The 21,864-nt window shown below is 34.5% G+C and overlaps 1 protein-coding gene and 1 pseudogene across 2 annotated transcripts; both read left to right on the top strand.

The window, feature by feature from the left end:
- The window catches only part of LOC127153479 (interferon-induced very large GTPase 1-like), a 112,306-nt pseudogene that overhangs the window by 7,155 nt on the left and 83,287 nt on the right, over positions 1-21,864 (top strand).
- Positions 321-20,172, top strand: LOC127153496 (uncharacterized). 2 transcript variants are annotated; one of them, XM_051094567.1, is made up of 14 exons: positions 321-418; positions 3,558-3,677; positions 4,474-4,560; positions 5,556-5,621; positions 6,158-6,265; positions 9,869-9,979; positions 10,769-10,867; positions 11,709-11,792; positions 14,210-14,296; positions 14,485-14,577; positions 16,078-16,185; positions 17,809-17,845; positions 17,940-18,000; positions 19,723-20,172. In XM_051094567.1, the coding sequence occupies exons 5-14, from the start codon at positions 6,175-6,177 to the stop codon at positions 19,771-19,773; spliced, it is 822 nt and encodes a 273-aa protein (XP_050950524.1). In that variant the 5' UTR covers positions 321-418; positions 3,558-3,677; positions 4,474-4,560; positions 5,556-5,621; positions 6,158-6,174; the 3' UTR covers positions 19,774-20,172. The 2 variants fall into 2 exon arrangements, with proteins under 2 accessions (XP_050950524.1, XP_050950525.1); XM_051094568.1 differs by lacking the exon at positions 11,709-11,792.

Here is a 21,864-nt window from a genome sequence, read left to right as displayed (position 1 = left end):
TGATTGTCACCATTGTTGAGATTCATATGCTGGTTCTTGATGTTTGCGTTTGTCTAAATATCAAATAATTACATGGCTTACATACAGTTGAATTTTAGTTAATAGCAAAAACAGCTAAACTTTGTTTGCATGCTGTAGATTCACAGGATTTATTACTTAAAACTTACACATATATAATTACTTTGGATATAACCAGACCAGTGTCTATCTCATCACATAAAAACAGCTAACATCTGTTCACATCTGTGTTACCACTAAAACATCAACGTGTCACACGCACCGGATCACGTGAGGTCATGAGGTCCCGGAAGTAACCTCCGCGGGTATATAAACAGGGAATAAGGTTCGGTTGGCACCAGACATTGAGTTCATGCTGGACTCCTGTGTAGGTCGCCTTTCTCTCTTCAACTCAACTCACGTGAGTACCGCTCTACTGAGCTATTTCTGTCTGTGTGCGTGTGAGAACGCGGGTTTCCTGGTGGAAATCTCTACTCCTTTGTTGGAGCGTTCTCAGATTAATCGCGTGGTTAACCTGCTCATTTGTGTGCCTCCGCGTTTGAGCTCTCCGTCAAGCTACACAGGGACCTTTCCTCAATCGTTCATTTCCTGTTTTGCCTCCGTGACACAACATCTGATTCTCTGTAATTCTCATTAACAGCAGGTGTTTGTCATTAATGCACAATCATCCATTTTATTAGTCACTTAATTATCTCACTAACTTTAACTCTTTGAGGACTTGGGATTTGACTTGAGACTTGCTCCCACCTCTGGTTAAATCAGCTGGCTGAGTTCATGGGTGGAATAAACATATGACAGGACTTTTACTTTCTGAAAGCTGGACTACCCACCTCTGCTTATCTACCCCTAAACGGTACATATGTATTTTTGTACCTTAGGGTACTGCCCCAGTGACAGAGCTGTACCTTTTTTTCTGAGAGTGTAGTAATCTACTATACTTGATCAATTACCAAAGAAGAATTTCAGACTTAATGCTAGCAACAATAAAACCACTTGGAAGAGAACTGCCAGGTGACTTATTTCTTAGCATGAAAGAGGACAGTGGTACATGAGGAATACCAAATGAGTGTTTTAAATGTGAAAATATAGCAGATGTAGCACCGACATTCAAAAACAACAGACTCTTGAAGGCTCCTGAAATAATCAGGTTTTTCCTTTAAGCTTTCTTAAGTTTTCTTTTGATGTAATGTGAATTTTTGCTTCATAAAGAACCGGAGATATACCATGCAAGTGTTTCACGAGCCAGCAAAAGCTATGAAAAGAGTGACTGTTTATCTCACGGAGTATGACACAAGTCTGCAGAAGTGACATTCACATTGTATAGTCCAATAGTTTACCTTAGATATGAGTTATCTTTACTTAGTTGTTATACTTACTAGGTTTTAAGTTACAGCTAATTTCAAGGCAAACAGAACAATTTACTTATTGCTTTGAGTGACACCTACTTAAAATGTTCAAGTAACCATAAAGAAACAAATGACATTATACAGTAGCAGCGCACTAATACATTGCTAATGTGCAACATAACAGAAGAAGATTGTTGCATTCACTTGTTTCCTCAAGTCATCTTGAATGTTGAATTGTCAATACAACTAAAAAAAATTTGAGAGAACATCACATAAGCTGACTTCATAAATTGATGTTAATTTTCCTAAGCTTTTTTTTTTTTTAACTCACCATTATAGTGGTTAGTGATCCCTTTGGTTGGGCACTTGGAATGTCATTAATACTTGTACAATTCTATTTCTATTGGTGCAACAATGCCATATGAATTCACAATTATTTGGTTTCTAATTAAGAGAAGTAATAAATAGATTCCGTTAAAAAGATGGTCTAATCTTTAATTAAATCATTAGCTAGTGTTTTTTTTTATGTTGATTAATGGCCTTTTGCAATTTTATTGCTTTTTATAACAATAACCATTTTATTTGCTCTTCTTGTTGTGCTACTACTGACACAAGACAAAGCAATTAAAATTGCCAAATTTAAAAACAACAACAGTAAAATAAAGCAATTGCATAATTTATTTTATATGTATATATACACTACCGTTCAAAAGTTTGGGGTCAATACATTTTTATTGTTTCTTTTTTCTTTTTTTTTTTTTAAGAAATTAATACTTTTATTCACCAAGGATGTATTAAGTTAATTAAAAGTTTATTAAAAGTTAATAATAAATAATTTACATTGTTATAAAATATTTATATTTTGAATAAACACTGTACTTTTTAAACTTGTTATTCATGAAAGAATCCTGAAAAAAAAAAAAAAAAAAAAAAATCACGGGTTCCAAAAAATATTTGGCAGCACAACTGTTGATATTATCCAACATTGATCATTCTAATAATAAATCCGCATATTAGAATGATTTCTGAAGGATCATGTGACACTTAAGACTGGAGTAACAGCTGATAAAAATTCAGCTTTTCATCACAGGAATAAATTCTATTTTAAAGTATGTTAAAACAAAAAACATTATTTTATATTGTAAAAACATTTTGCAATATTACTGTTTTTTTTCTATATTTTTAATCAAATAAATGCAGCCTTGATGAGCATAAGAGACTTCTTTAAAGACTATTACAAGTCTTACTGACCCCAAACTTTTGAACGGTAGTGTATATATATATATATATATATATATATAGTTTTCTTTAGAAATCTTTGATTTGGGTGAACTATTTTGATTAAAACATAAACAACTAACACTGAAGTAAAAGTCACATTAATTCTTGTATTACTGCAGTTGCATTACAAAACATCTGACCTGTACTGGATTTAGTACCACATATGGAAGTGGCACAAATTGTAATTGAAATGATCAGATTCCATGTAGTTTGTCCTGTTTACAATGTTATGACAAAAACAGATCTGAGTCACATATGAGCAAAATAAATAAATAAATAAAAATCTGATTTGGGCCACATTTGCCTGCAGTGTGAACATAGGCAAAGTTTTCTCACTGACTAAAAGCTTACAAAACTCTAGGTCAGGGATCCTGAAATCTGGCTTGCGAGATCCACTTGCCTGCAGAGTTTAGCTCTAACCCTAATTAAACAACTGAGCCTGCTAACCATTGTCTTCAGGATCATTTAAAAATCACAGAAATGCGAGTTTGACCAGGGTTGGAGCTAAACTCTGCAGGCAAGTGGATCTCCCTGCTCTAGGTGGAAAATTTGCTACCATGTTTCTTACACCGCGGTTACAGTTGTTAAGGTATGCATATTTGTCTAATTTTAGCTGTTGTCTCTAGTTTTCAAAATAGTTTCTAAATCAGGAGACAAATCAATAATTACAGCAGGCAAAAATTACTTTAATGGTTAGACAGGAAATCTATTTATAATTAAATAGCAATGTGGACTACGTCCTTCAGAATTCTCAGAGAGAATGCTAATTTGTACAAGCTCACTGATGACAGTTGGCAGTTTGAACCTGCATGAGAAGTAAAATATTTACAGTATTAAAACTGTATATTGTTACAACTGTATTCCCTCTACACTACATCACATGTGTAAATTAAATATGTATTTATCTTAAAGGTCTCTCCACTTTACACATTGTGGTGTTGTTGCTATGTGTTCTTTCCTTTGGATCTGCATCTCTGCTGGGCTGCCTACTTTGTTATAAATTTCATTTAGAAGATTTTCCTGGTTCCTCAGGTAAATATGACTGTCAACAATATTGAACTTAATTTAAAAACAGTGAATTACAATGGTATTACATACTGTTATTACAAACTATTATTGTGTTTCTTGACCACAATTATGGTAGCATTGTGTGTGTGTGTTTTGCATATGAGCAGTTAAATCTGTGTCTATATTGCATTTTTAAACCTTAATATCAGTCATATTACCAGGTTCATTCCTGGTTTCTGCAGGTAAAATATGATTTTGGAAATTTTAGAGAAATGCTTAATAGATGCATTACGCTGTAACTAAATCCATTAAATTTTAGTTGAGTAAGTCAACTGTAGATTTAGTTGACTAAAGACTTATGATTTAGTATGATATACTATGATTTGTTGCACTGAGTAAACACAGCTGGATAAAACAAAAAATAGTCTTTATTAAAGGAGTTATTTTGTATGTGCCATGAAGTAAACATCCTCAAGCACAATTAATTCTCTTCAACAACTAATCTGATTTATGTCCTTGAAACAGACCATAATCATCAGGGTGGACATCACACTAGGCAAAGGCAGGCAACTGCTTAGAGTTATTTTTTTTTTTTTTTTTACATTTATTAATTTATTTATTTTTTATAAAACTTTCTCCTACCTGTCAAAATATGAGAAAAAGAAAAATAGCTTGCTGGCTAACAGTTTGCATGAAGTACCAACCTCAGAACTAACAAAATTATCTAATTTTCTAAATTTTCTAAAGTTTTTGTTTATGAAAGTAAACAGTGCAAGTGCAAAAATACCCTTTGGTCATTTATGTGGTTCTTTTATCTCAGGTGCCCTAAATGAAGTGATCAGTTGCTCGACTCTTAATTTACTACGACCTCTTCTGCTGATTGTAACAGTTCCACAAAAATTGACAGGTATGTTTTAAAAAAAATTATAATGCACATATGATCCACCAGATGTGAAACTGTTAACTTTGACCTCTGCTTCCCCTTTCCACCTGTTGACATGGCCAAGGCTTTGTCTATAGGCCTCTTCTCTGATATCTCTGATATCTCTGATAAGTTCACATATTATTAGTGGCTCTATTCTGGCCAGCCTGAATCTGGTTCTAGGATCGAGTGTCACCCCTGGACAGCACGCCTTGGGAGATTTTTGTACAGGTGCAGGGGTTGATTTATCAACCCCAACCAGAGATCTGGACACTTTGGGTCTGGCCCTTGAGGGGCAGCAGTTAATAGATTCCAGTCTCTCAGTTGAGGTTGTTGAGGTGATTCTGAATTCCAGAGCTCCTCAAGAAAGTTGTATGCTGTGAAATTGCTCTAAGAGTATTTCACAACGTGTTTTAGTACTAGAACGAGCTCCTATAAATATGTGAAATGTTAGGAGTAGTGAAGAACTCACTAAGTCACTCAGACCAAATTACAAACTATCCTAAAATGACTGTTGTCGGCAATCTGCCTCGGACTGTAAACATTTTTTGAAACATTTGATTATGAGCTTTTAAAAAGGTATCACCTTTAGTTCTGTAGGTTATCCCAACTCCAGATTTTCCTTTGATTATATCCTTGTTTTCATTAACCAGCTGGGCAAGAAGTAACCCCTGATCTTGTGTTGAGTTTTTTTTTTTTTTTTTTTTTTTTTTAACATTTGCATGTCTTACTATCAACCATTATTACTCTACTTTATTAATAAAAGGCTGTTTATATGCATATTCACTAATTGTTTATGAGAAACATACATGTAAGAGGCTGACATTTAGACTGAACCTGGATATTTTAGACAACATGCAAATCCTTGTCAGGACGTGTCTAAGAAAAATGGCTAGGAAAAATGGTTTGGTCATCCTAAGATATGATTTTGTGAAATGTGAATTTAAATTTTCTAGTAATTGTGTATGTGCTTTACAAAGGCTCCTGGAATCAAGTTTCAAGTGCTGGGATAAATCATGCCATCTTTTCGGCGGTGTTTTACTCAGGTAAGAATTATGTATATTAAATATATTAATTAATAAATATACTTTTTACATGGTGTCATACTATATAGGGCAGAGTGGGATAGATAAGCCATTTGTAAAAACTTTTTTTTTTAAACAATATTTATTTATTTGCCCATTTTGTAAATTGGGTAGTAGAGATAGGGTGAGATATGGAAAGCATAGGATGGAGAGAGGGGTACAGGACCAGCCTAGAGCTGCTATTTGAACTCAGATCACCAGAAGCACAGTTGTATTATAAGTGCACTAACCGCTTGGCTAATTGGCACCAAATCATAGCCTCTTTGGAACTCAACACCTTTTAAGTAATTTAAATAGTCTAACAGATCAGCTTGAGTTATTTCCTTTATCACTTTAATTTTCATTTGTGTTATATTCTTTTTATGACTTAAATCTTTCCAACACTGCATGTGACACACAGAATATTAGCTTACCCTATCTTCCCTATATAGTTGTTTTTATACAAGATAACCAACATCACTTACATTTAATTGTTTGCTTATTTTTCCATTTACCAGTTCTGCTTCATATTGCAATGGAAAAGACATTTTACAGTAATTATGGACTTACCATGTTTCTCCTTATGATCATTTTGCCAGTATCATGGCTTGTTGCCATTTGTGGAGGTAAGATATGTTGGTCTATTACAAGGACTGCTTTCAGTTTATTGCTGTTAGGTTGCACAGGAAGAGACAAAACAGTAAATCTTGATTTATACTTAAAACCCTCTATTTCAGGTAGATTTAGACATTCGTTTTTGTCAGCTCTACTTTAATGAGTAAAGACAGCTGTTTCTAATTATGTTCATTGAGTAAATCAAACCTAGTTTCATATTTAATTATACAACAGAATACAAATGCTGAGTATTCAAGGTAAACACTGCAGATTGCCTTTCTCACAGATACTGAGAGCTATTATATGGGCAATATAATAAAAAAACCTTCATGTGGACAAGGTTCTCCTTAGAAGAAGGTATCCATGATATTGACTTTAAATGTAACGCCACATGTAACTTTAAACACATCAATAACCCATATTTACCCATAACCATCATTTCTGTAATTTCAAGGAGACTCAAAGATATACACAAGAGAAATAACCCAAGTGCAGTAAAAAAATAAAATAAAATGGTGGTGACAAGCAAGCAGAATCCAGAACAAAGACAATAGGAGCTATCATACACCTGGCTTAATCTGGCACCAGGCACGATGCAAGTGTTTTTTTGCTAGTTTCAGCCTGACGCAGTTATCATTTTAATGTCCAGCAACACGTTGTTTAAATAGCAAATGCATTTGTCCCCATTTGTGCGCCCATGGGTGTGTTGGTCTGAAAACGAGGTGTGGTCAGGCACATTGTTGGCGCGTTGCTATTGGTCCCACTTTATATTAGGTGGCCTTAACTTCTATGTACTTACAATATTTTATATACTTTAAATTAGTTATTTGATACAATGCACTTATTGTGTACATATATATTTTTACATTGCATTTTTAAAAAATACCTGCATGTAAATACATCCGTAATTAATTTATGCAATTACATTTATTACACCTTAACCCACCATTAAACCTACCCATGAGAACAAACCTGTCACTAACCTTACCTGTATCCCACCTCAATAGCAAAAAATTTGTTTTGCAGTACAATATGAACACAATAAGTACATTGTACTTATTTTTTGATACAAGTACATAGTAGTTAAGGCCACCTAATATAAGGTGGGACCTGCTATTTTGAGGCAACTGAAATAGATTGCGCCATTGACCAACTGAAACGTTTACCTTTTAGTTATTTAAAGCACGCCTTAGTAATATGCGCCTATGGGCAGGGGCATAATGTGCATACTTTCTGCTTATTACACACAGGGACCCACAGTAGCACACAAACATGCAAAATATTAAAAATGAAACAATTACATTGTAAAAGATTATTATTGTGTACATAAATATAAAACTGCCTACATGTCATAATGGATAATCAATTGCTTTCTTATGTGTGCTGTTTTTTCGGTTTCACTTTCGCTTTTAAAAAAACGATCATGTTCAGGAAGGAGGTGAGAGGATGGAAAGGGGGTTCACAGTTACTGGTTTGGGGCTGGGTTGGGTTGCGGTTACCTCCCTTGGCACTGGCCTTGCTCTCTGGAGAAGCGTTTAGTCTTTGTTTTTGTAGATGGCGAATCCGCCGTAGCGCGAGCATAACTGGCTCTTAAAGGAAATGGGAAATGAGACTCTGTTTGGTTTAATGCATGGTATGCCCAAAACACACCCACAACCCTTTTAGACCATGCGCCGGGCACGCCGACCATTTATCCCATGGGTAAACTAGCAAAAGTGGATTTAGACACGCCCTACACTCTTAGACGAAAAAGTTCTATATAGAACCTAAAAAGGTTCTATCAGGCGCTTCATATTTGGAAGGGTTCTATATAGAACCTTTTAGGGCAGTGCTTCTCAAACTTTTTTGGGCCAGCGCCCCTCTACCCATTATCCAGGTCCCTCACTGCCCCCAATCAAATAAATAGAATTGTGACAACTGATCTTACAGTTTAGAGAATGTAACGGTTTATATATATATTTATATATATATATATATATATGTGTGTGTGTGTGTGTGTGTGTGTTACTTCTTACATTTCATACAGTTAACTGTTGACAAATATGATGCAGGGCAACAACTCCATAAATGTAGTTATGACTTAAAATTCAAGATATTGGGGTAAAGCATGCCCCCTGTATTTTTTGGTGTCATATTTATATCATATGATAAGGGATATCTCATAAAGACATTTACCACCACCTACAGGCAGTTTTATTTTCTTATTTAGAGAATCATTTAAATCCAAAAGTATGTTCCTGCACTACTGGAGACTGCACTTTCAGGACCGCAGTTCTAAGACCACATTTCTAGGACCCTATTTTTTATGACAGCGCCATCTAGAGGAGACCTAATTCAAGCATAAAACAAAAACTACTCATTTTTTATCTTTCCATCTTATTTTTAATGTAAGAGCTGGTGTGAACTTGTGTTCGGGGCGGTGTCAGCTTATTCAGCCGTGCAAATCAGTTCATTGTTCTGCTGAATGTTATAAACTAGCAATTGTATTCAAATAATCTTACATTTATTAATGTACTAATAAACACACTAATTTATAGGGCAATTGTTTTACCGTTTACTAGACTTTATGTGCGTCACACATCAGACGTGAATTGTTGTGCTGCGGCTAATGAACTGAAGTCTTGCAAAAATACAAGTCTTTCTTTACAAGAAAACTGAATTTAAAACCTGAAAATATATAGAATATACTGACATAAATTAGGTTAAATATTTCAAATGGGTTACCAATGGGTTATGTTAAGGGTTAGGAGTTGGTTAGGACAATAATTAAGTGTATGCAATTAAACAACTACATATTTCTTAAAAATATATATAATATACAGAATTGAATAGCAAGCGCTATTAAATAGTATGAGATGCTAATACATACATATATACAATACATTTTGAAAAGCTAGGAAAAGAAGGCTTTATTTTATCCATAGCTTGAACGTAACAAAAGTTATGGCTATCTTAATAGTTATGATTTTCAGGAATGGAATTTTAAGAAAAACAGGTTTAAAGTGAGACAGATTTTACTTCAACTTCAGGAGTTTAATGAGATCTCTCTGTCAGCTGGGCGACGGTGGTTATGAATAAATTAAACGCATTTGTCTGGGATTCACTTGGAATCGTGCTCACGGACAGCGCATGAGAAACACTGTCTCTTCTGCGGCTCTGTATGCTTTCAAGACGGTTTTTTTTGGTCTCAAGCAAGAGGATGACATACACGTTACATGATTTGACTGATTTTTATGTAGAAAGGGCGACGGCGCAACATATTAAAAGAAATTAACATTCATGTTTTCATGTTTTCATGTAAATAAATAAAAAACTTTGCGTGCTGTACTTTACACAGGACTGGCAGAGAATGTGCATTGGTACACCATTATTAAACATGTTACGTGGTTTATTTTGATAGGTTAACTGTTTTTGTGGCTTTAAGGGAAAACACCTCAGCAGTGCATTTTTATCATAGAAGAAAGACAGTCATTTCAGCTTGCTGCAATAAATCACAATTTTTCGACACTGAGCAAGTGAATTTAGCTAAAATATTTTCAGAGATGTAATTGTAAAATATGCACTGTTGTGGAAGATGGTATTGTATGTATTTTGTAATATATTTTTGAATTTAGGATACATGAGGAAGAAAGATAAGGAACCATGGGCAAATGCATTGCTTATTCAGTTCTCTAATATCCTCACCATATATCTCCTGTACTACTCTTTTGGACATAGTAATGAAGGTAAGTAATGTCTTTGTTAATATTACAGCACAGTTGTAAATTATTGTTACTACAAATACATTGGAAAAGTCTCAGGTTATGTGTGTAACCATGGTTCCCTGAGAAGGGAACGAGACACTGCATCCTCTAGAGCAGTGGTTCTCAATTCCAGTCCTGGGGGCCCCCAGCTCTGTCCATTTTGCAGTTCCCCCTTATTTTACACACTGGAATTGAGAACATTTTGTGTAAATGAGCAAAATAGTAGTGAAGCTCTGCTAGTAGAGACTGTAGGCCAAATGTGTTAAATGTTTCAGGCAAAAGAGCAATTTTAATGTTGTAAATAAATAAATAAATGAATAAAAATAACTATTCTTTTAGGGCTAAATACACTGATTCAGATGAAAAAGAAGCACCATCATGTTCTTTCTTTTTTCTCTCCCTTCCACACAGTCTTTACTTATCTAGACCTATTTCTGTATTTGTGTAGTTGAAAGTAGATTGTTGTAAAAAAAAAAAAGAAAAAAAAAAAAAAAATGCAAGTGGCATATCGATCCTACAGATTTCATTCAACTGCTGTATTTATTTTATTTAATAAAATAACACTCATTCAATGCTTATAATATTTTCATTCTATAGTCTCACATTTTACATAAATATCCACAGTTTACAGAAGCCCTCTTCAAACATTTTTTGTTTAGGTTAAATTACTTCGGTATGGTGCGACAATAAGCCAATTTCTCGATCACAATGTGGATGTGCACAGAGCAAATAATATACTCGTCATCAAATAATCATTTAAATGTCTTTCAGATTCTCTGTTTTTCCCAGTGGCAGCTGATGTTGTGGTGAGCTTTCTGATGATTGCAAGAGCTTGTAAATGCTGTTTCAAAGAGTCTCATAAATTTCGCTGTAAGTAAACGTGTTTTTCAATGTAATTTTGATGTGCATATTTCTTTGTATATTTAGAGCAATAGTTCTCTCAAAAATGAAAATTCTGTGATTAATTACTTACCCTCATATCATTCCACACCTGTTAGTCCTTATTTTGTCTTTGTAACACAAATAAAAATATTTTGGTTAAACTCAGTTTTATGAACCGATGCAACTGCTGTTTTTGAGCCAAAAAACATTTACTTTATTTACAAAAATATTAAGCAGCGAAGGTGCTTCTATGAAAGCGCTGGATATTTTGTGGTGAAAATATTTTTTCATTGAAGCACTTTCACTGTTGAGTCACAACACGTATATGCTGTGGTGCGCCGCCTACTGGGTTGCATTTTAAAATTTTCTCAAAGTGTTTTTGTGTGTGTGTGTAAAAAAAAAAAAAAAAAAAAACACTTTTGCATCGCTTCATAAGATTGATGTCTTATGATGATCCACTGAAATCACATGAATTATTTTAATGATGTTTTTCCTACTATTCTGGATCTTGAATGTGGTAATTGCATTGCTCCCAATGGGAAAAGAAAATGCTGTCAGATTTAATAAAAGTATCATTTTTGTTCTGAAGATGAATGAAAGACTTAAAGTTGTGGAACGACATGAGAGTAAGTAATTAACTACAGACTTTCATTTTGGGGTCAACTACACCTTTAACTTGTTTTAGTGTTAGTGTCCAGACTGTTAGTGTTCCAACAGTCTTGTGACAATCAAAAGTAAATTAACTCTTTACAGCAGAACATAACTGTAAACTCACATTCTAGTACTTGTGCTTTATTATTATTATTTTGTTTTACATTTTCAACTATAGGGTCAATGACCATACTCGTTTTTGTTCTTCTGGAAAGTGGAGTAATGGTTTATTATCACTACGGTATATTAGAGCATGAAAAAGGTATATCTTTTTACTTTATATTACCTAGTAAATAAATAAATAAATAAATATATATATTTGTTTGATTTTACAATTTTCTAAATAAGTTCATGCTATTTATATTTAGAAGCAATTTATGCTTGCCCAGAACTCCTATGGCTAAAAACAACTTTTTTAAGTAATAGATAGATAGATATATTGATAGATAGTCTAAGGAAAAAAGTGTGTGAACCATTGAGTTTACCTGGATTTCTGCATTGAATCAGTCTAAATTGGTATTTTCGTGGTGTGGATCATATCAACTGGTGTGTCAGCCAGAAAATTAATCTCAGTTATGTTCTGCCAAAAACTCCAGCTCAAGAAGGAATCCTGCACATTGGAGTAGTTCCAGTCAATCCAGTCATCCAGTCAATAATCAGAAAACCATTGGGGAACTTCTAGTGCAATTCGTCAGTAAACAAAGTAAAAAAAAAAAAAAAAAAAAAAAAAAAAAAATCACACTGTTGGTTCTGAAGTGTCTTACTGCTGATGCATCAATGACTTGTCCAGCATGATCCTGTAATATCCAGAACTAATGGAAACTAATCCAACCGCCTTCCTCCGCCTTCCTGGTATGTTCCACCTCCATCAAGTCATCTGAACAAACAGTCTTTGGAGATTCTTGCCTGTTATGCTCCCATCCAGGATGTCTTCTGTCTAAGGGAAGCCCCCCCAGTTACCACCTCACTGACCATAGGATTGTGGCGTTTATCTCATTCTTGGTAAATTTTGTTCATTATCCATCACCTAACAGAAAGCCAACGAGATATGGCTGAGGCACTTAAACTAGGACATAGTAATTTCATCTGCCTCACCTTCTGCTTTAAGTTTTTTTTCATAGCCAAGAAGGATGAAGGCTTGAGGCCCTGCTCTGATTAAATATCCCTCAGTAAAATCAGCCAAATTCCTATACCCTGTTCCCCTTGTCCCTGCTGCATTCGAACATTTGGGTGGAGAAACACTTTTTAGCAAGCTTGGCCTATGCAAAATTTACAACTTAATCTGGATCCGGAGTGCAGGACGTATGGAAAAGCGCCTTCACCACACCTACAGGCCACTATGAATACCATGTGATGCTCTATAGATTAGTAAACATTCCCTCCACGTTCAAAGAATATATGAACAAGATTTCTTAGGAGCATTTTGGTGTACTCTTAGAATGAGTGTTTGCATGTGGTCCATGGACAATAGGATTGTCAATGCCGCCGTAAACCGAGCAAGCTCTACCAGGCTGCCTTACTAACTGAATTTACGTATCAAAATCTCAACAGATTTCTTAACCCAATCGATCCACTCCTCCATTGCCACTTGTCACCCTCAGATCAATAATATCTTCTCCCTCATCCAGGAAAAGTTCTGGAGGCCAAGGGTGAGAAATGAGATCATATGATTTGTCCAAGGCTGTAAAGAACGCACCATGGCAAAGACACATAGAGATTCTAGAGATTCTTAACAGACTCTCCAACACCAGCTGTATGATCCCTTTAAAAGGCTTGTCCACAGGAATGGAAATGGCTGAATTACTCTTTAACCACGTCTTCAGGAACTTTGGTTTATAAATTATATCTTGGATAAAGGACCACAGTTTATCTCCCAAGTCTGGAAGGCTTTTTTATCACCTGTACACAACCTTTAGAGAAATGGACAAATGGAGAGGAAAATCCAAGAAATTGAGTGACAGAATATGCCTGTAATTCAGGATGTGCTTACCATGCAAGACACTCAGCCCCAGATACATTGGTCCCTTTACCATCTTTACCATAAACCGCAGCTACCCTTCAGAATTCATGAACATGTTATCAAGACATTAAACACATATAGTTTAGTACATAATGTAAAATAGTCTAAATGACAAAAAGAATGGCATGTATTGTAGTTATTGAACATCCAGTGATAAATTCCATCTTGTGAACTTAAGACGATTTTTAAATTCTGAATTTTGCCCAAACTTGATGAAAACATATGATTGTTTCTGTTTGTGTTATCCAGAGTATATTTTGTTGTGGCTTAAAAGATCTGATCTGATCTGTAAATGGAATGGTTCACATACTTTTCCTACAACTGAAGAGTTCAGATGCCAAACCAGCTAAAAGCCACTTCGGTCAAAATGAAAAAATGATGCTAAGTGAATGCTTTTGACACATAGTATACGTCCATTAAATACTTTTATTTCAAACTCACTAAATCCCAGCCTCAGTTCAATTAGAAGTGCCCGAACTTACATAGAAACCTATTGATAGGAGCCTGATAAAAATGCTCATTTTAAAGAAAAATGTCTGATGGATTTAGAGGCTTTTGCATCTGAAGTCTTCATCTGTAGATATTTTTACACTGTTGCATTTATGCTACATTACGCATTATATAAAAACATAATCTGATTAAGTAACTCTAATTCACAGATCGTACAGAATGGACATGTGTGGCAGCATTTGTCCAGACTCTGATGATGATGGCATCCTTCAGAAGGGATGAAAATGAATTAGAAGGTAATCTGTTAATCTGTACTGCTTTATGCATTAAATGTTACAAAACATACCTTTGTCTTTTTCATTAAAGGTGGAAAACATGCAAAACATCAGTTTTGAGTACACACAATGTTATTTGTGTTGCTGATGATAATATTAATTCATATTAATTACTTAATGATAAGAAACTATTTTAAATTTCATTACAGATCACTCAAGATTTGTTATGTATATGGTTGGAGCAGTTGGCCTGATATTCCTGAATTCATTTGCATTAGGAACACACCTGATCCTGAATGGACGTAAGCAAACATTGTAATTGTGCATTTTTAGATCTTTTTCTAATCTTTTTATCTAATCTCTTTCTAATCTAAAATTCTTATATTGTGTGTATGATGGTGGGATAAGAGCGGAACAGATAAAGTTTAACTATACCAAAGCTTCCAGGGGCCCCCAGTATTGGTGGGTAAGCGGATATCATGTTATCTGAAACATTATCATAGTAGTGCTTTATTGTCAACAAAATTCACCATTTTAACTGTGATTCCATTTAATTCTGCAGATGTGTAGGTTTAGGTGTGTGATTACACACATTTTATTAATACAAATATTTAATTATATATTTAATTATATATTCATAAAAAAAAGTTATGTCTGCTTTTCAGAGGTGTGGCCCAGTTGGATGGGCACATGGATATGCGTGATAGCTTGGGTCTTGGGTCATTTCCTGATCCCACCCCCTATCTTCTTCCTGTCACTTCTCCACTGTCCTGTCCTTAAAAGAGCAAAAATGCTCCAATATATAGAAAATGTAGCACGTAGATACACAAGAGAAGTGTGTTGCACTGCACATGAGACCTACAGTTTTTCTCAGTCGATTTGACACATTTCTCCAAACTCAGGGCACTGTTCTCAGAACAGTTAACACAGTCAGCTGAACACTTTGTAATTGTCCTAAACAGATTGTACATTTTCATTCATTTTATACAAATTACAAATCAATCTCAAAACAATGTGCACAGAACTCTCAAATGTTTTCACAATAGTTAATGCAACAAACCAATACTTTAAAATATCTGAAAAAAGTTTTAAATCAAAGCACAAATGTTTATGTACCATTTGTCCAAACACAAACAAACTAAATTCTGTCATTTGTCATCAAATGAACACACTATATTTTTAATTGGCCCTGATAACTTTTCAATTAATCAGACACTCAACACAGGAAATGCAGTTTTCCTAATCTTTTACACATTTATCAAAATTGCTTTAGAGTAATAATAAAAGGGAAAGTATACAAACAGCAAGAATGAATATGCCAAAAATAATTATAATGATAATATTCAAATATAAATACAAATAAAATAATTAAAAATAAAAATGAAATTTTTATTTTGTTTAGATTTGCACAACATGTATAAAACAAAACTCCCTGTTGAAGAATTTTCATTGTATCATGTATTTTCATTTGCATCTTTGTGCATCTACAGCTGAAAGTGTTATAATCAATAGAGAACACACCTATAGATTTGATGTTAAATTTTACTTTTAATAAATGCATTACTTGAAAAAAATCGCAATGCTTCTTTTTGCGGTAAAGTTGAACTGTTTGGTTAGGATAATTTGATGTTTGGATGGCTGTGCTAATTGTTTTGAGAACAAGTACACTGCATTGGAGAAAAGTGTCAAATCGATTGAGGAAAAACTCTAATGTTTATACTGATAGTTTCAATAAAGTCAAACCAACTGGCTAAAAATGATGTTATATTTTTATTAATACATTGTCACTTTTACATTCTCAGGAAATGGTGAAATAATGCAAAAGGACCTACGTGTCATTATCTTTCCTGCTGAATGTGTCTTTGTCCTATCCTGGCTAGCATACTTACTATTTAGTTACAGTTACTTGGGTAAGTCCAAACTTCATATACATATATAAATATTTATTAAGTCTGTTGACAGTGATCTTGCAGCAAGTCATGCATTTTGCCTTTGCCAGAGAGCCACGCTCACATGGTTTTTCCATCAGTCGTTTACTGTAACCTTCAAATAGTGATAATTCTAATGACAATAATACATACATAAATTATAAAATGCAACCTTATTATTATTATTATTGTTGTTTTTTGCTAATGACCTTTTGCTAATTCTTGCTAACGAAAGTTCCCAATTTATAAATGAACATACATGAACAGCTGTTTTTCAAGATCAGAAGCCTCATTTATAAGACATGTGTACACATTTAAACCTAGATTGTGCTAATGCTAAAATCCATGGAAACTTTCAGTCTTTGTCATATCTTTCCCATGGAAAAGTGCTTAGTGTCATATCAGGTTCAAAGCAGGTGTACACACTTTTCCTTGTGACAGAGTAAAAATACTGCAGGTATTTGCAAATCTAAACAGTAATACTAAAAATAATAATGTGTGATCTTAAAACAGCAGTGTCAGGTTCCTGGAGGGCAGAATTTAGTTTCAACCCTGCTCCAACACCTGTAGTTTTCAAATAAAGCCCAAGATGCATTGCACGATTTTAGTAATCTTGTAAGATCATTGCATGTCACACTGTGCGACATGGATCTAATAAACTTGGGTATGACATGCATGCAGAATGTACAGTGATGACACCTGTTGACTCGTAGGCTACATTACTATAGAAGAATAAAATGTCATCAGCATACGCTAGTGGTAAACAAAAAGAACATGATGAATCGCACTTTAGCAGTTGTATTTTTTATGTGACAATGTATTTCTTGTATTTTAGCAGTGAAGTTAAAAGTTAAACAAATTAAAAAGCTGTCATTGTTTACATACAATAACTGAAAATTGTTTACACTTTTAATTTCTAAATGAAAATACTGTGAAGTTCAAATGTATTAAATAACTTTATCAAACCAACTGTAGAAAATATGAGCCAGATCATAGTGCACAGGTGACACAGGTGCACTGAATGATGATACGAACAATAGAATCTAGAACAATCTAAGAAAGAGAGGATGAGAAAGTAGTTGTGTCACCTTTGTTAGCAAGGCTGGATCTGGATCTGTCAGACCAGAGGTTTTTTTTGGCAAGAGAAAACATTTCCTGTGATGTGGACTGTGTCAGATTGTGGGAGGTGGTACACTGGTGGTACACGGTGCTCACTGTTAATGCAGAACCTGTTAGAACAAAACAGGCAATCAGTTTAGCCATGATAAAATTAGACTGATATGTTCATATTTTTGCATTTGGATTGGAGTCTGGTATCTGTAAGCATTCCCAGCTGTTCTACTATTAAATATTAAATAAAATTATATAAATATTAAATAAAAATTCCAATTAAATATGGTAAAATAAAATTACAGCAGAGACTAGAATTTAAATTAAAGGAAAACAGTACATTAGCCTATAATTATACGTAATAGTTATCACCTGAATACATGTTGACTACATTATTTATTAATATACAAATATAAATGCCACTGTTTTGATGCTGTCACAGAGTCTCAGTGTTTACATTTTTTTATTGTCTGTCAAAACTTTTTTTCCTAACAGATGTTTCCTCTTTGAAGGTGACAGCTTGTAAAAAATGGTGAGTTCATATGTTCAGATTTACATTTTACTTACAATGTTTAGACAAAGTGTTTGTGACGTGCTATTTTTTTTTTTTTTTGTTCTGAACCTAGGAAAGCTCCTAACTGTTGCAAGAAGCCTCACAAACACAGAAGTAATCAGAATTATGCTCAGGTTTGTATTTTACAGGGTCACATTGTTTTGAGAAAAATAAATAGGTAACACTTTAAGGTGATGTAGTTAAATATTATACACTGACCAAAATTATAAACGCAACACTTTTGTTTTTGCCCCCATTTTTCATGAGCTGAACTCAAAGATTTAAGACTTTTTCTATGTACACAAAAGGCCTATTTCTCTCAAATATTGTTCACAAATCTGTCTAATACCAGTCAGTATCTGGTGTGACCAAGATTTGGCTCACGCAGTGCAACACATCTCCTTCGCATACAGTGGATCAGGTTATTGATTGTGACCTGTGTAATGTTGGTCCACTCCTCTTCAATGGCTGTGCAAAGTTGCTGGATATTGGCAGGAACTGGAACACGCTGTTTTATACGCCGATCTAGAGCATCCCAAACATGCTCAATAGGTGACATGTCCGGGAAGTATGCTAGCCATGCAAGAACTGGGATGTTTTCAGCTTCCAGGAATTGTGTACAGATCCTTGCAACATGGAGGTGATGGCCGTGGATGAATGGCACAACAATGGGCCTCAGGATCTCATCACGGTATCTCTGTGCATTCAAAATGGCATCAATAAAATGCACCTGTGTTCCTTGTCCATAACGCCTGCCCATACCATAACCCCACCGCCACCATGGTCCACTCAATCCACAACGTTGACATCAGCAAACCGCTCACCCACACAACGCCATACACGCTGTCTGCCATCTGCCCTGTACTGTGAAAACTGGGATTCATCCGTGAAGAGAACACCTCTCCAAAGTGCCAGATGCCATCAAATGTGAGCATTTGCTCAATCGAGTTGGTTACAATGAAGAACTGCAGTCAGGTCGAGACCCCGATGAGGACAACGAGCATGCAGATGAGCTTCCCTGAGATGGTTTCTGACAGTTTGTGCAGAAATTCTTTGGTTATGCAAACCGATTGTGGCAGCAGCTGTCTGGGTGGCTGGTCTCAGACGATCTTGAAGATGATGCTGAATGTGGAGGTCCTGGGCTGGTTTGGTTACATGTGGTCTACGGTTGTGAGGCCAAATTCTCTGAAACGACTTTTTGAGACAGCTTATGGTAGAGAAATGAACATTAAATTCATGTGCAACAGCTCTGGTGGACATTCCTGCAGTCTGCATGCCAACTGCACGTTTCCTCTCAACTTGCGACTGTGGCATTGTGCTGTGTGATAAAACTGCACATTTTAGAGTGTCCTTTTATTATGGCCAGCCTAAGGCACACCTGTGCGATAATCATGCTGTCTAATCAGCATCTTGATGGATGGATTATCTTGGCAAAGGAGAAGTGCTCACTAACACAGAATTAGACAGATTTGTGAACAATATTTGAGAGATAATATTTGAGAGATAATATTTGGCCTTTTGTGTACATAGAAACAGTTTTAGATCTTTGAGTTTAGCTCATGAAAAATGGGGGCAAAAACAAAAGCGTTGCGTTTATAATTTTGGTCCGTGTAATTTACTGTCCTATACATGTGATCATTACATGATTACAAGTACTTACAGTAACACTAAACTAAAACCTAACCTTAACTGTGACTCTATAATAAGTACATCTAGTTAATTAACATTACCCAGTACTTCTTTGAGTAATTACAATGTAATTTCTGCACCTTACAGTTTGGTAAATAACTTATGAAAATTAATGCAGTCTGTATCACCCACCCTCATTAATTAAATCATGTTTTTTACTTTTACAGGATCTACTAAGGATTCATGAACTAGAAACTTTGCGTAGGTCTATATTATGAGAGAAGATTTACAGAACATTGTACTAACTCATAAAGATTTGTCTTTATTTTTTTTTATTTTTTTTTTTTTATTTGTATTTGTATTTTCCTGACTATTATGCAATTATATTTGGTTTATGTAAAAGTCTTTAGAATAGCTTTGTTTCAGAATTTTTAGTGAATATGCATTTTTATATAGACACACCACAATAAAGGATTTTGACAGACCAGGCTGTCTTTGGCAATTTTTCAAACATTTTTATAGTTGTATAAATTGTGTAAATATAGTTTTTGCATCAATGTCTTTTGTTTTGTAACCAGTGATTTGTATTGGAACTTTCTGTCTTTTTATGTGTATAAATTGTTTTATGTGTCGAGAGCAAAACCGTTTGTATTGAAATACATTTCTGCAAGTAAACACTAAAAATAAAGTAATTGAAAACAAACTCTGTTCACAAATTTATTCAAATATTTGTTTAAATATTTATTTATTTTACTATAATAAGACTGTAATAGCCATGACTGTAAAAACAATGTTTTTTTTTTGTTTTGTTTTGTTTTTGGTGCATACCATGGTTTTACTATAGTAATATTGCAACAATAGTAATAAAGTAAAACTGTAGTAACCATGACTGTAGTAACCACACTTTTTTTTTTTTAAAGGTAAGTTGTATTACATTTAATAAAAGTTGTGCAATGAATGTAACATGTACTAACAATGAACAACTCCACTGTTCAGAATTGATTATTAATGTTAAATTACAAATCAATTAATCAGTTACGAATTTGAGTATGTGTGCTACAGTATTTACAGTACAAAGAAGAAGTACTGAAGTGTCTGAAGTACTGCTACTATGTTTTGCAATTGTAATGTGTAAGTAGTATAAAAACCCTGTAGATGAGCCTGCAGGCCAGCTTTCCTTACACTCATTCGATGCACAAGAACATGGTCAACTATAGTGCTTTATAGTTCATCAGGAGAAAATGACCTTTGACCTCATCCCCTTTATTTTTATTCCTCTTCATTTTCCCCTCCTCTTATTCCTCTTTGTCTCCCATTACCAGGGTTTATTTTCCACATAATCACCTGTGCTCTTGTTCATATCATCCTGAGATTCTGATTGGTGTGTCATCAGTTTTGCTACTTAATGTTCACACATGGATAAATGTGTGTTATTTATGTTCATTTTGTGATTCTTGAAGTAATTATATTGTTTGTTTCTGTTTTCTAAATGAGAACATGGTTAAATGTTGTTAATGTAGCTAAAGTAATAGGTGAAATGTGTTAAAAGTTTTGAGAAATGTGTCTTTGTTTTAAGAACTGTATGAATGGTTTGGAAAAATTGGCCAAATGAATCAGTTATAGTGTGTTAGCAATCAAGGAAAACTGTAATAACCTTTTAATGATTTAGTTTATTTTCATTAATATTAGTATATTAGTGTATTTCTATCATTAATATTAGTATTAGTAATATTATTTTTACCCTGTCTGCCTGGTATTATTTATTATATTATATAATTATATTATAATTATAAGGGTTTTACATTAAAACAACAACAGCAGCATGTTGTGTGATGCAGGTACACTTTTTTTTTTGAGGTGTGAAATTGTAGCAAAAATATCAGTGCTCTTAACAACAGTTATTAGCTGTAGTCTACAATGACCGGGAGGGAACGTGTTCGGTTCACTTAATGTTGTCATGGCCATAACATATTAACTTGTGGGAACGTGATATATGCCATGTACATAAGATATTAACTTGTGGGAACGTCATATTATGTCGTGTAGAGGTAATGACATCCTTATGTCGTGGCCTTGAGATGCTACAGTATGCTGAGGGAACAACATCCATTTCTCATGGCCATGACTTTTTATGTTGAGTTTAATGCTTTATTATAAGGAGAAGACAGATACAAGGTCTTGCAGGCAGGGTCGAGACAGGAGCAGACAGGTGTGTCACAGGCAGACGAAAAGAATGATCCAATAAACAAGAGCGATAATCCACAAGGTAGGCGGCTAGACAGATGTAAACGAGAAAACCAGGCGGGAGATCAAAACTAGGAACTAGGAAACCAGAGGGATAAACAAGGGGAAGGATTTATTAATGTTGA

This window comes from Labeo rohita, chromosome 22, assembly GCF_022985175.1.
Source record: "Labeo rohita strain BAU-BD-2019 chromosome 22, IGBB_LRoh.1.0, whole genome shotgun sequence".
Lineage (NCBI taxonomy): Eukaryota > Metazoa > Chordata > Actinopteri > Cypriniformes > Cyprinidae > Labeo > Labeo rohita.
Note: the sequence above shows the minus strand (reverse complement) of the source record. Positions and strands in the feature narration are given on the sequence as shown.

Excerpts from the sequence above, each read along its gene's own strand:
- LOC127153496 (XM_051094567.1), top strand. The coding sequence starts at position 6,175 with ATGGAAAAGACATTTTACAGTAATTATGGACTTACCATGTTTCTCCTT. Across the intron at positions 14,578-16,077 it reads ACACCTGATCCTGAATGGAC|GAAATGGTGAAATAATGCAA; the intron begins GTAAGCAAACAT and ends TTACATTCTCAG. Across the intron at positions 18,001-19,722 it reads GTAATCAGAATTATGCTCAG|GATCTACTAAGGATTCATGA; the intron begins GTTTGTATTTTA and ends TTACTTTTACAG.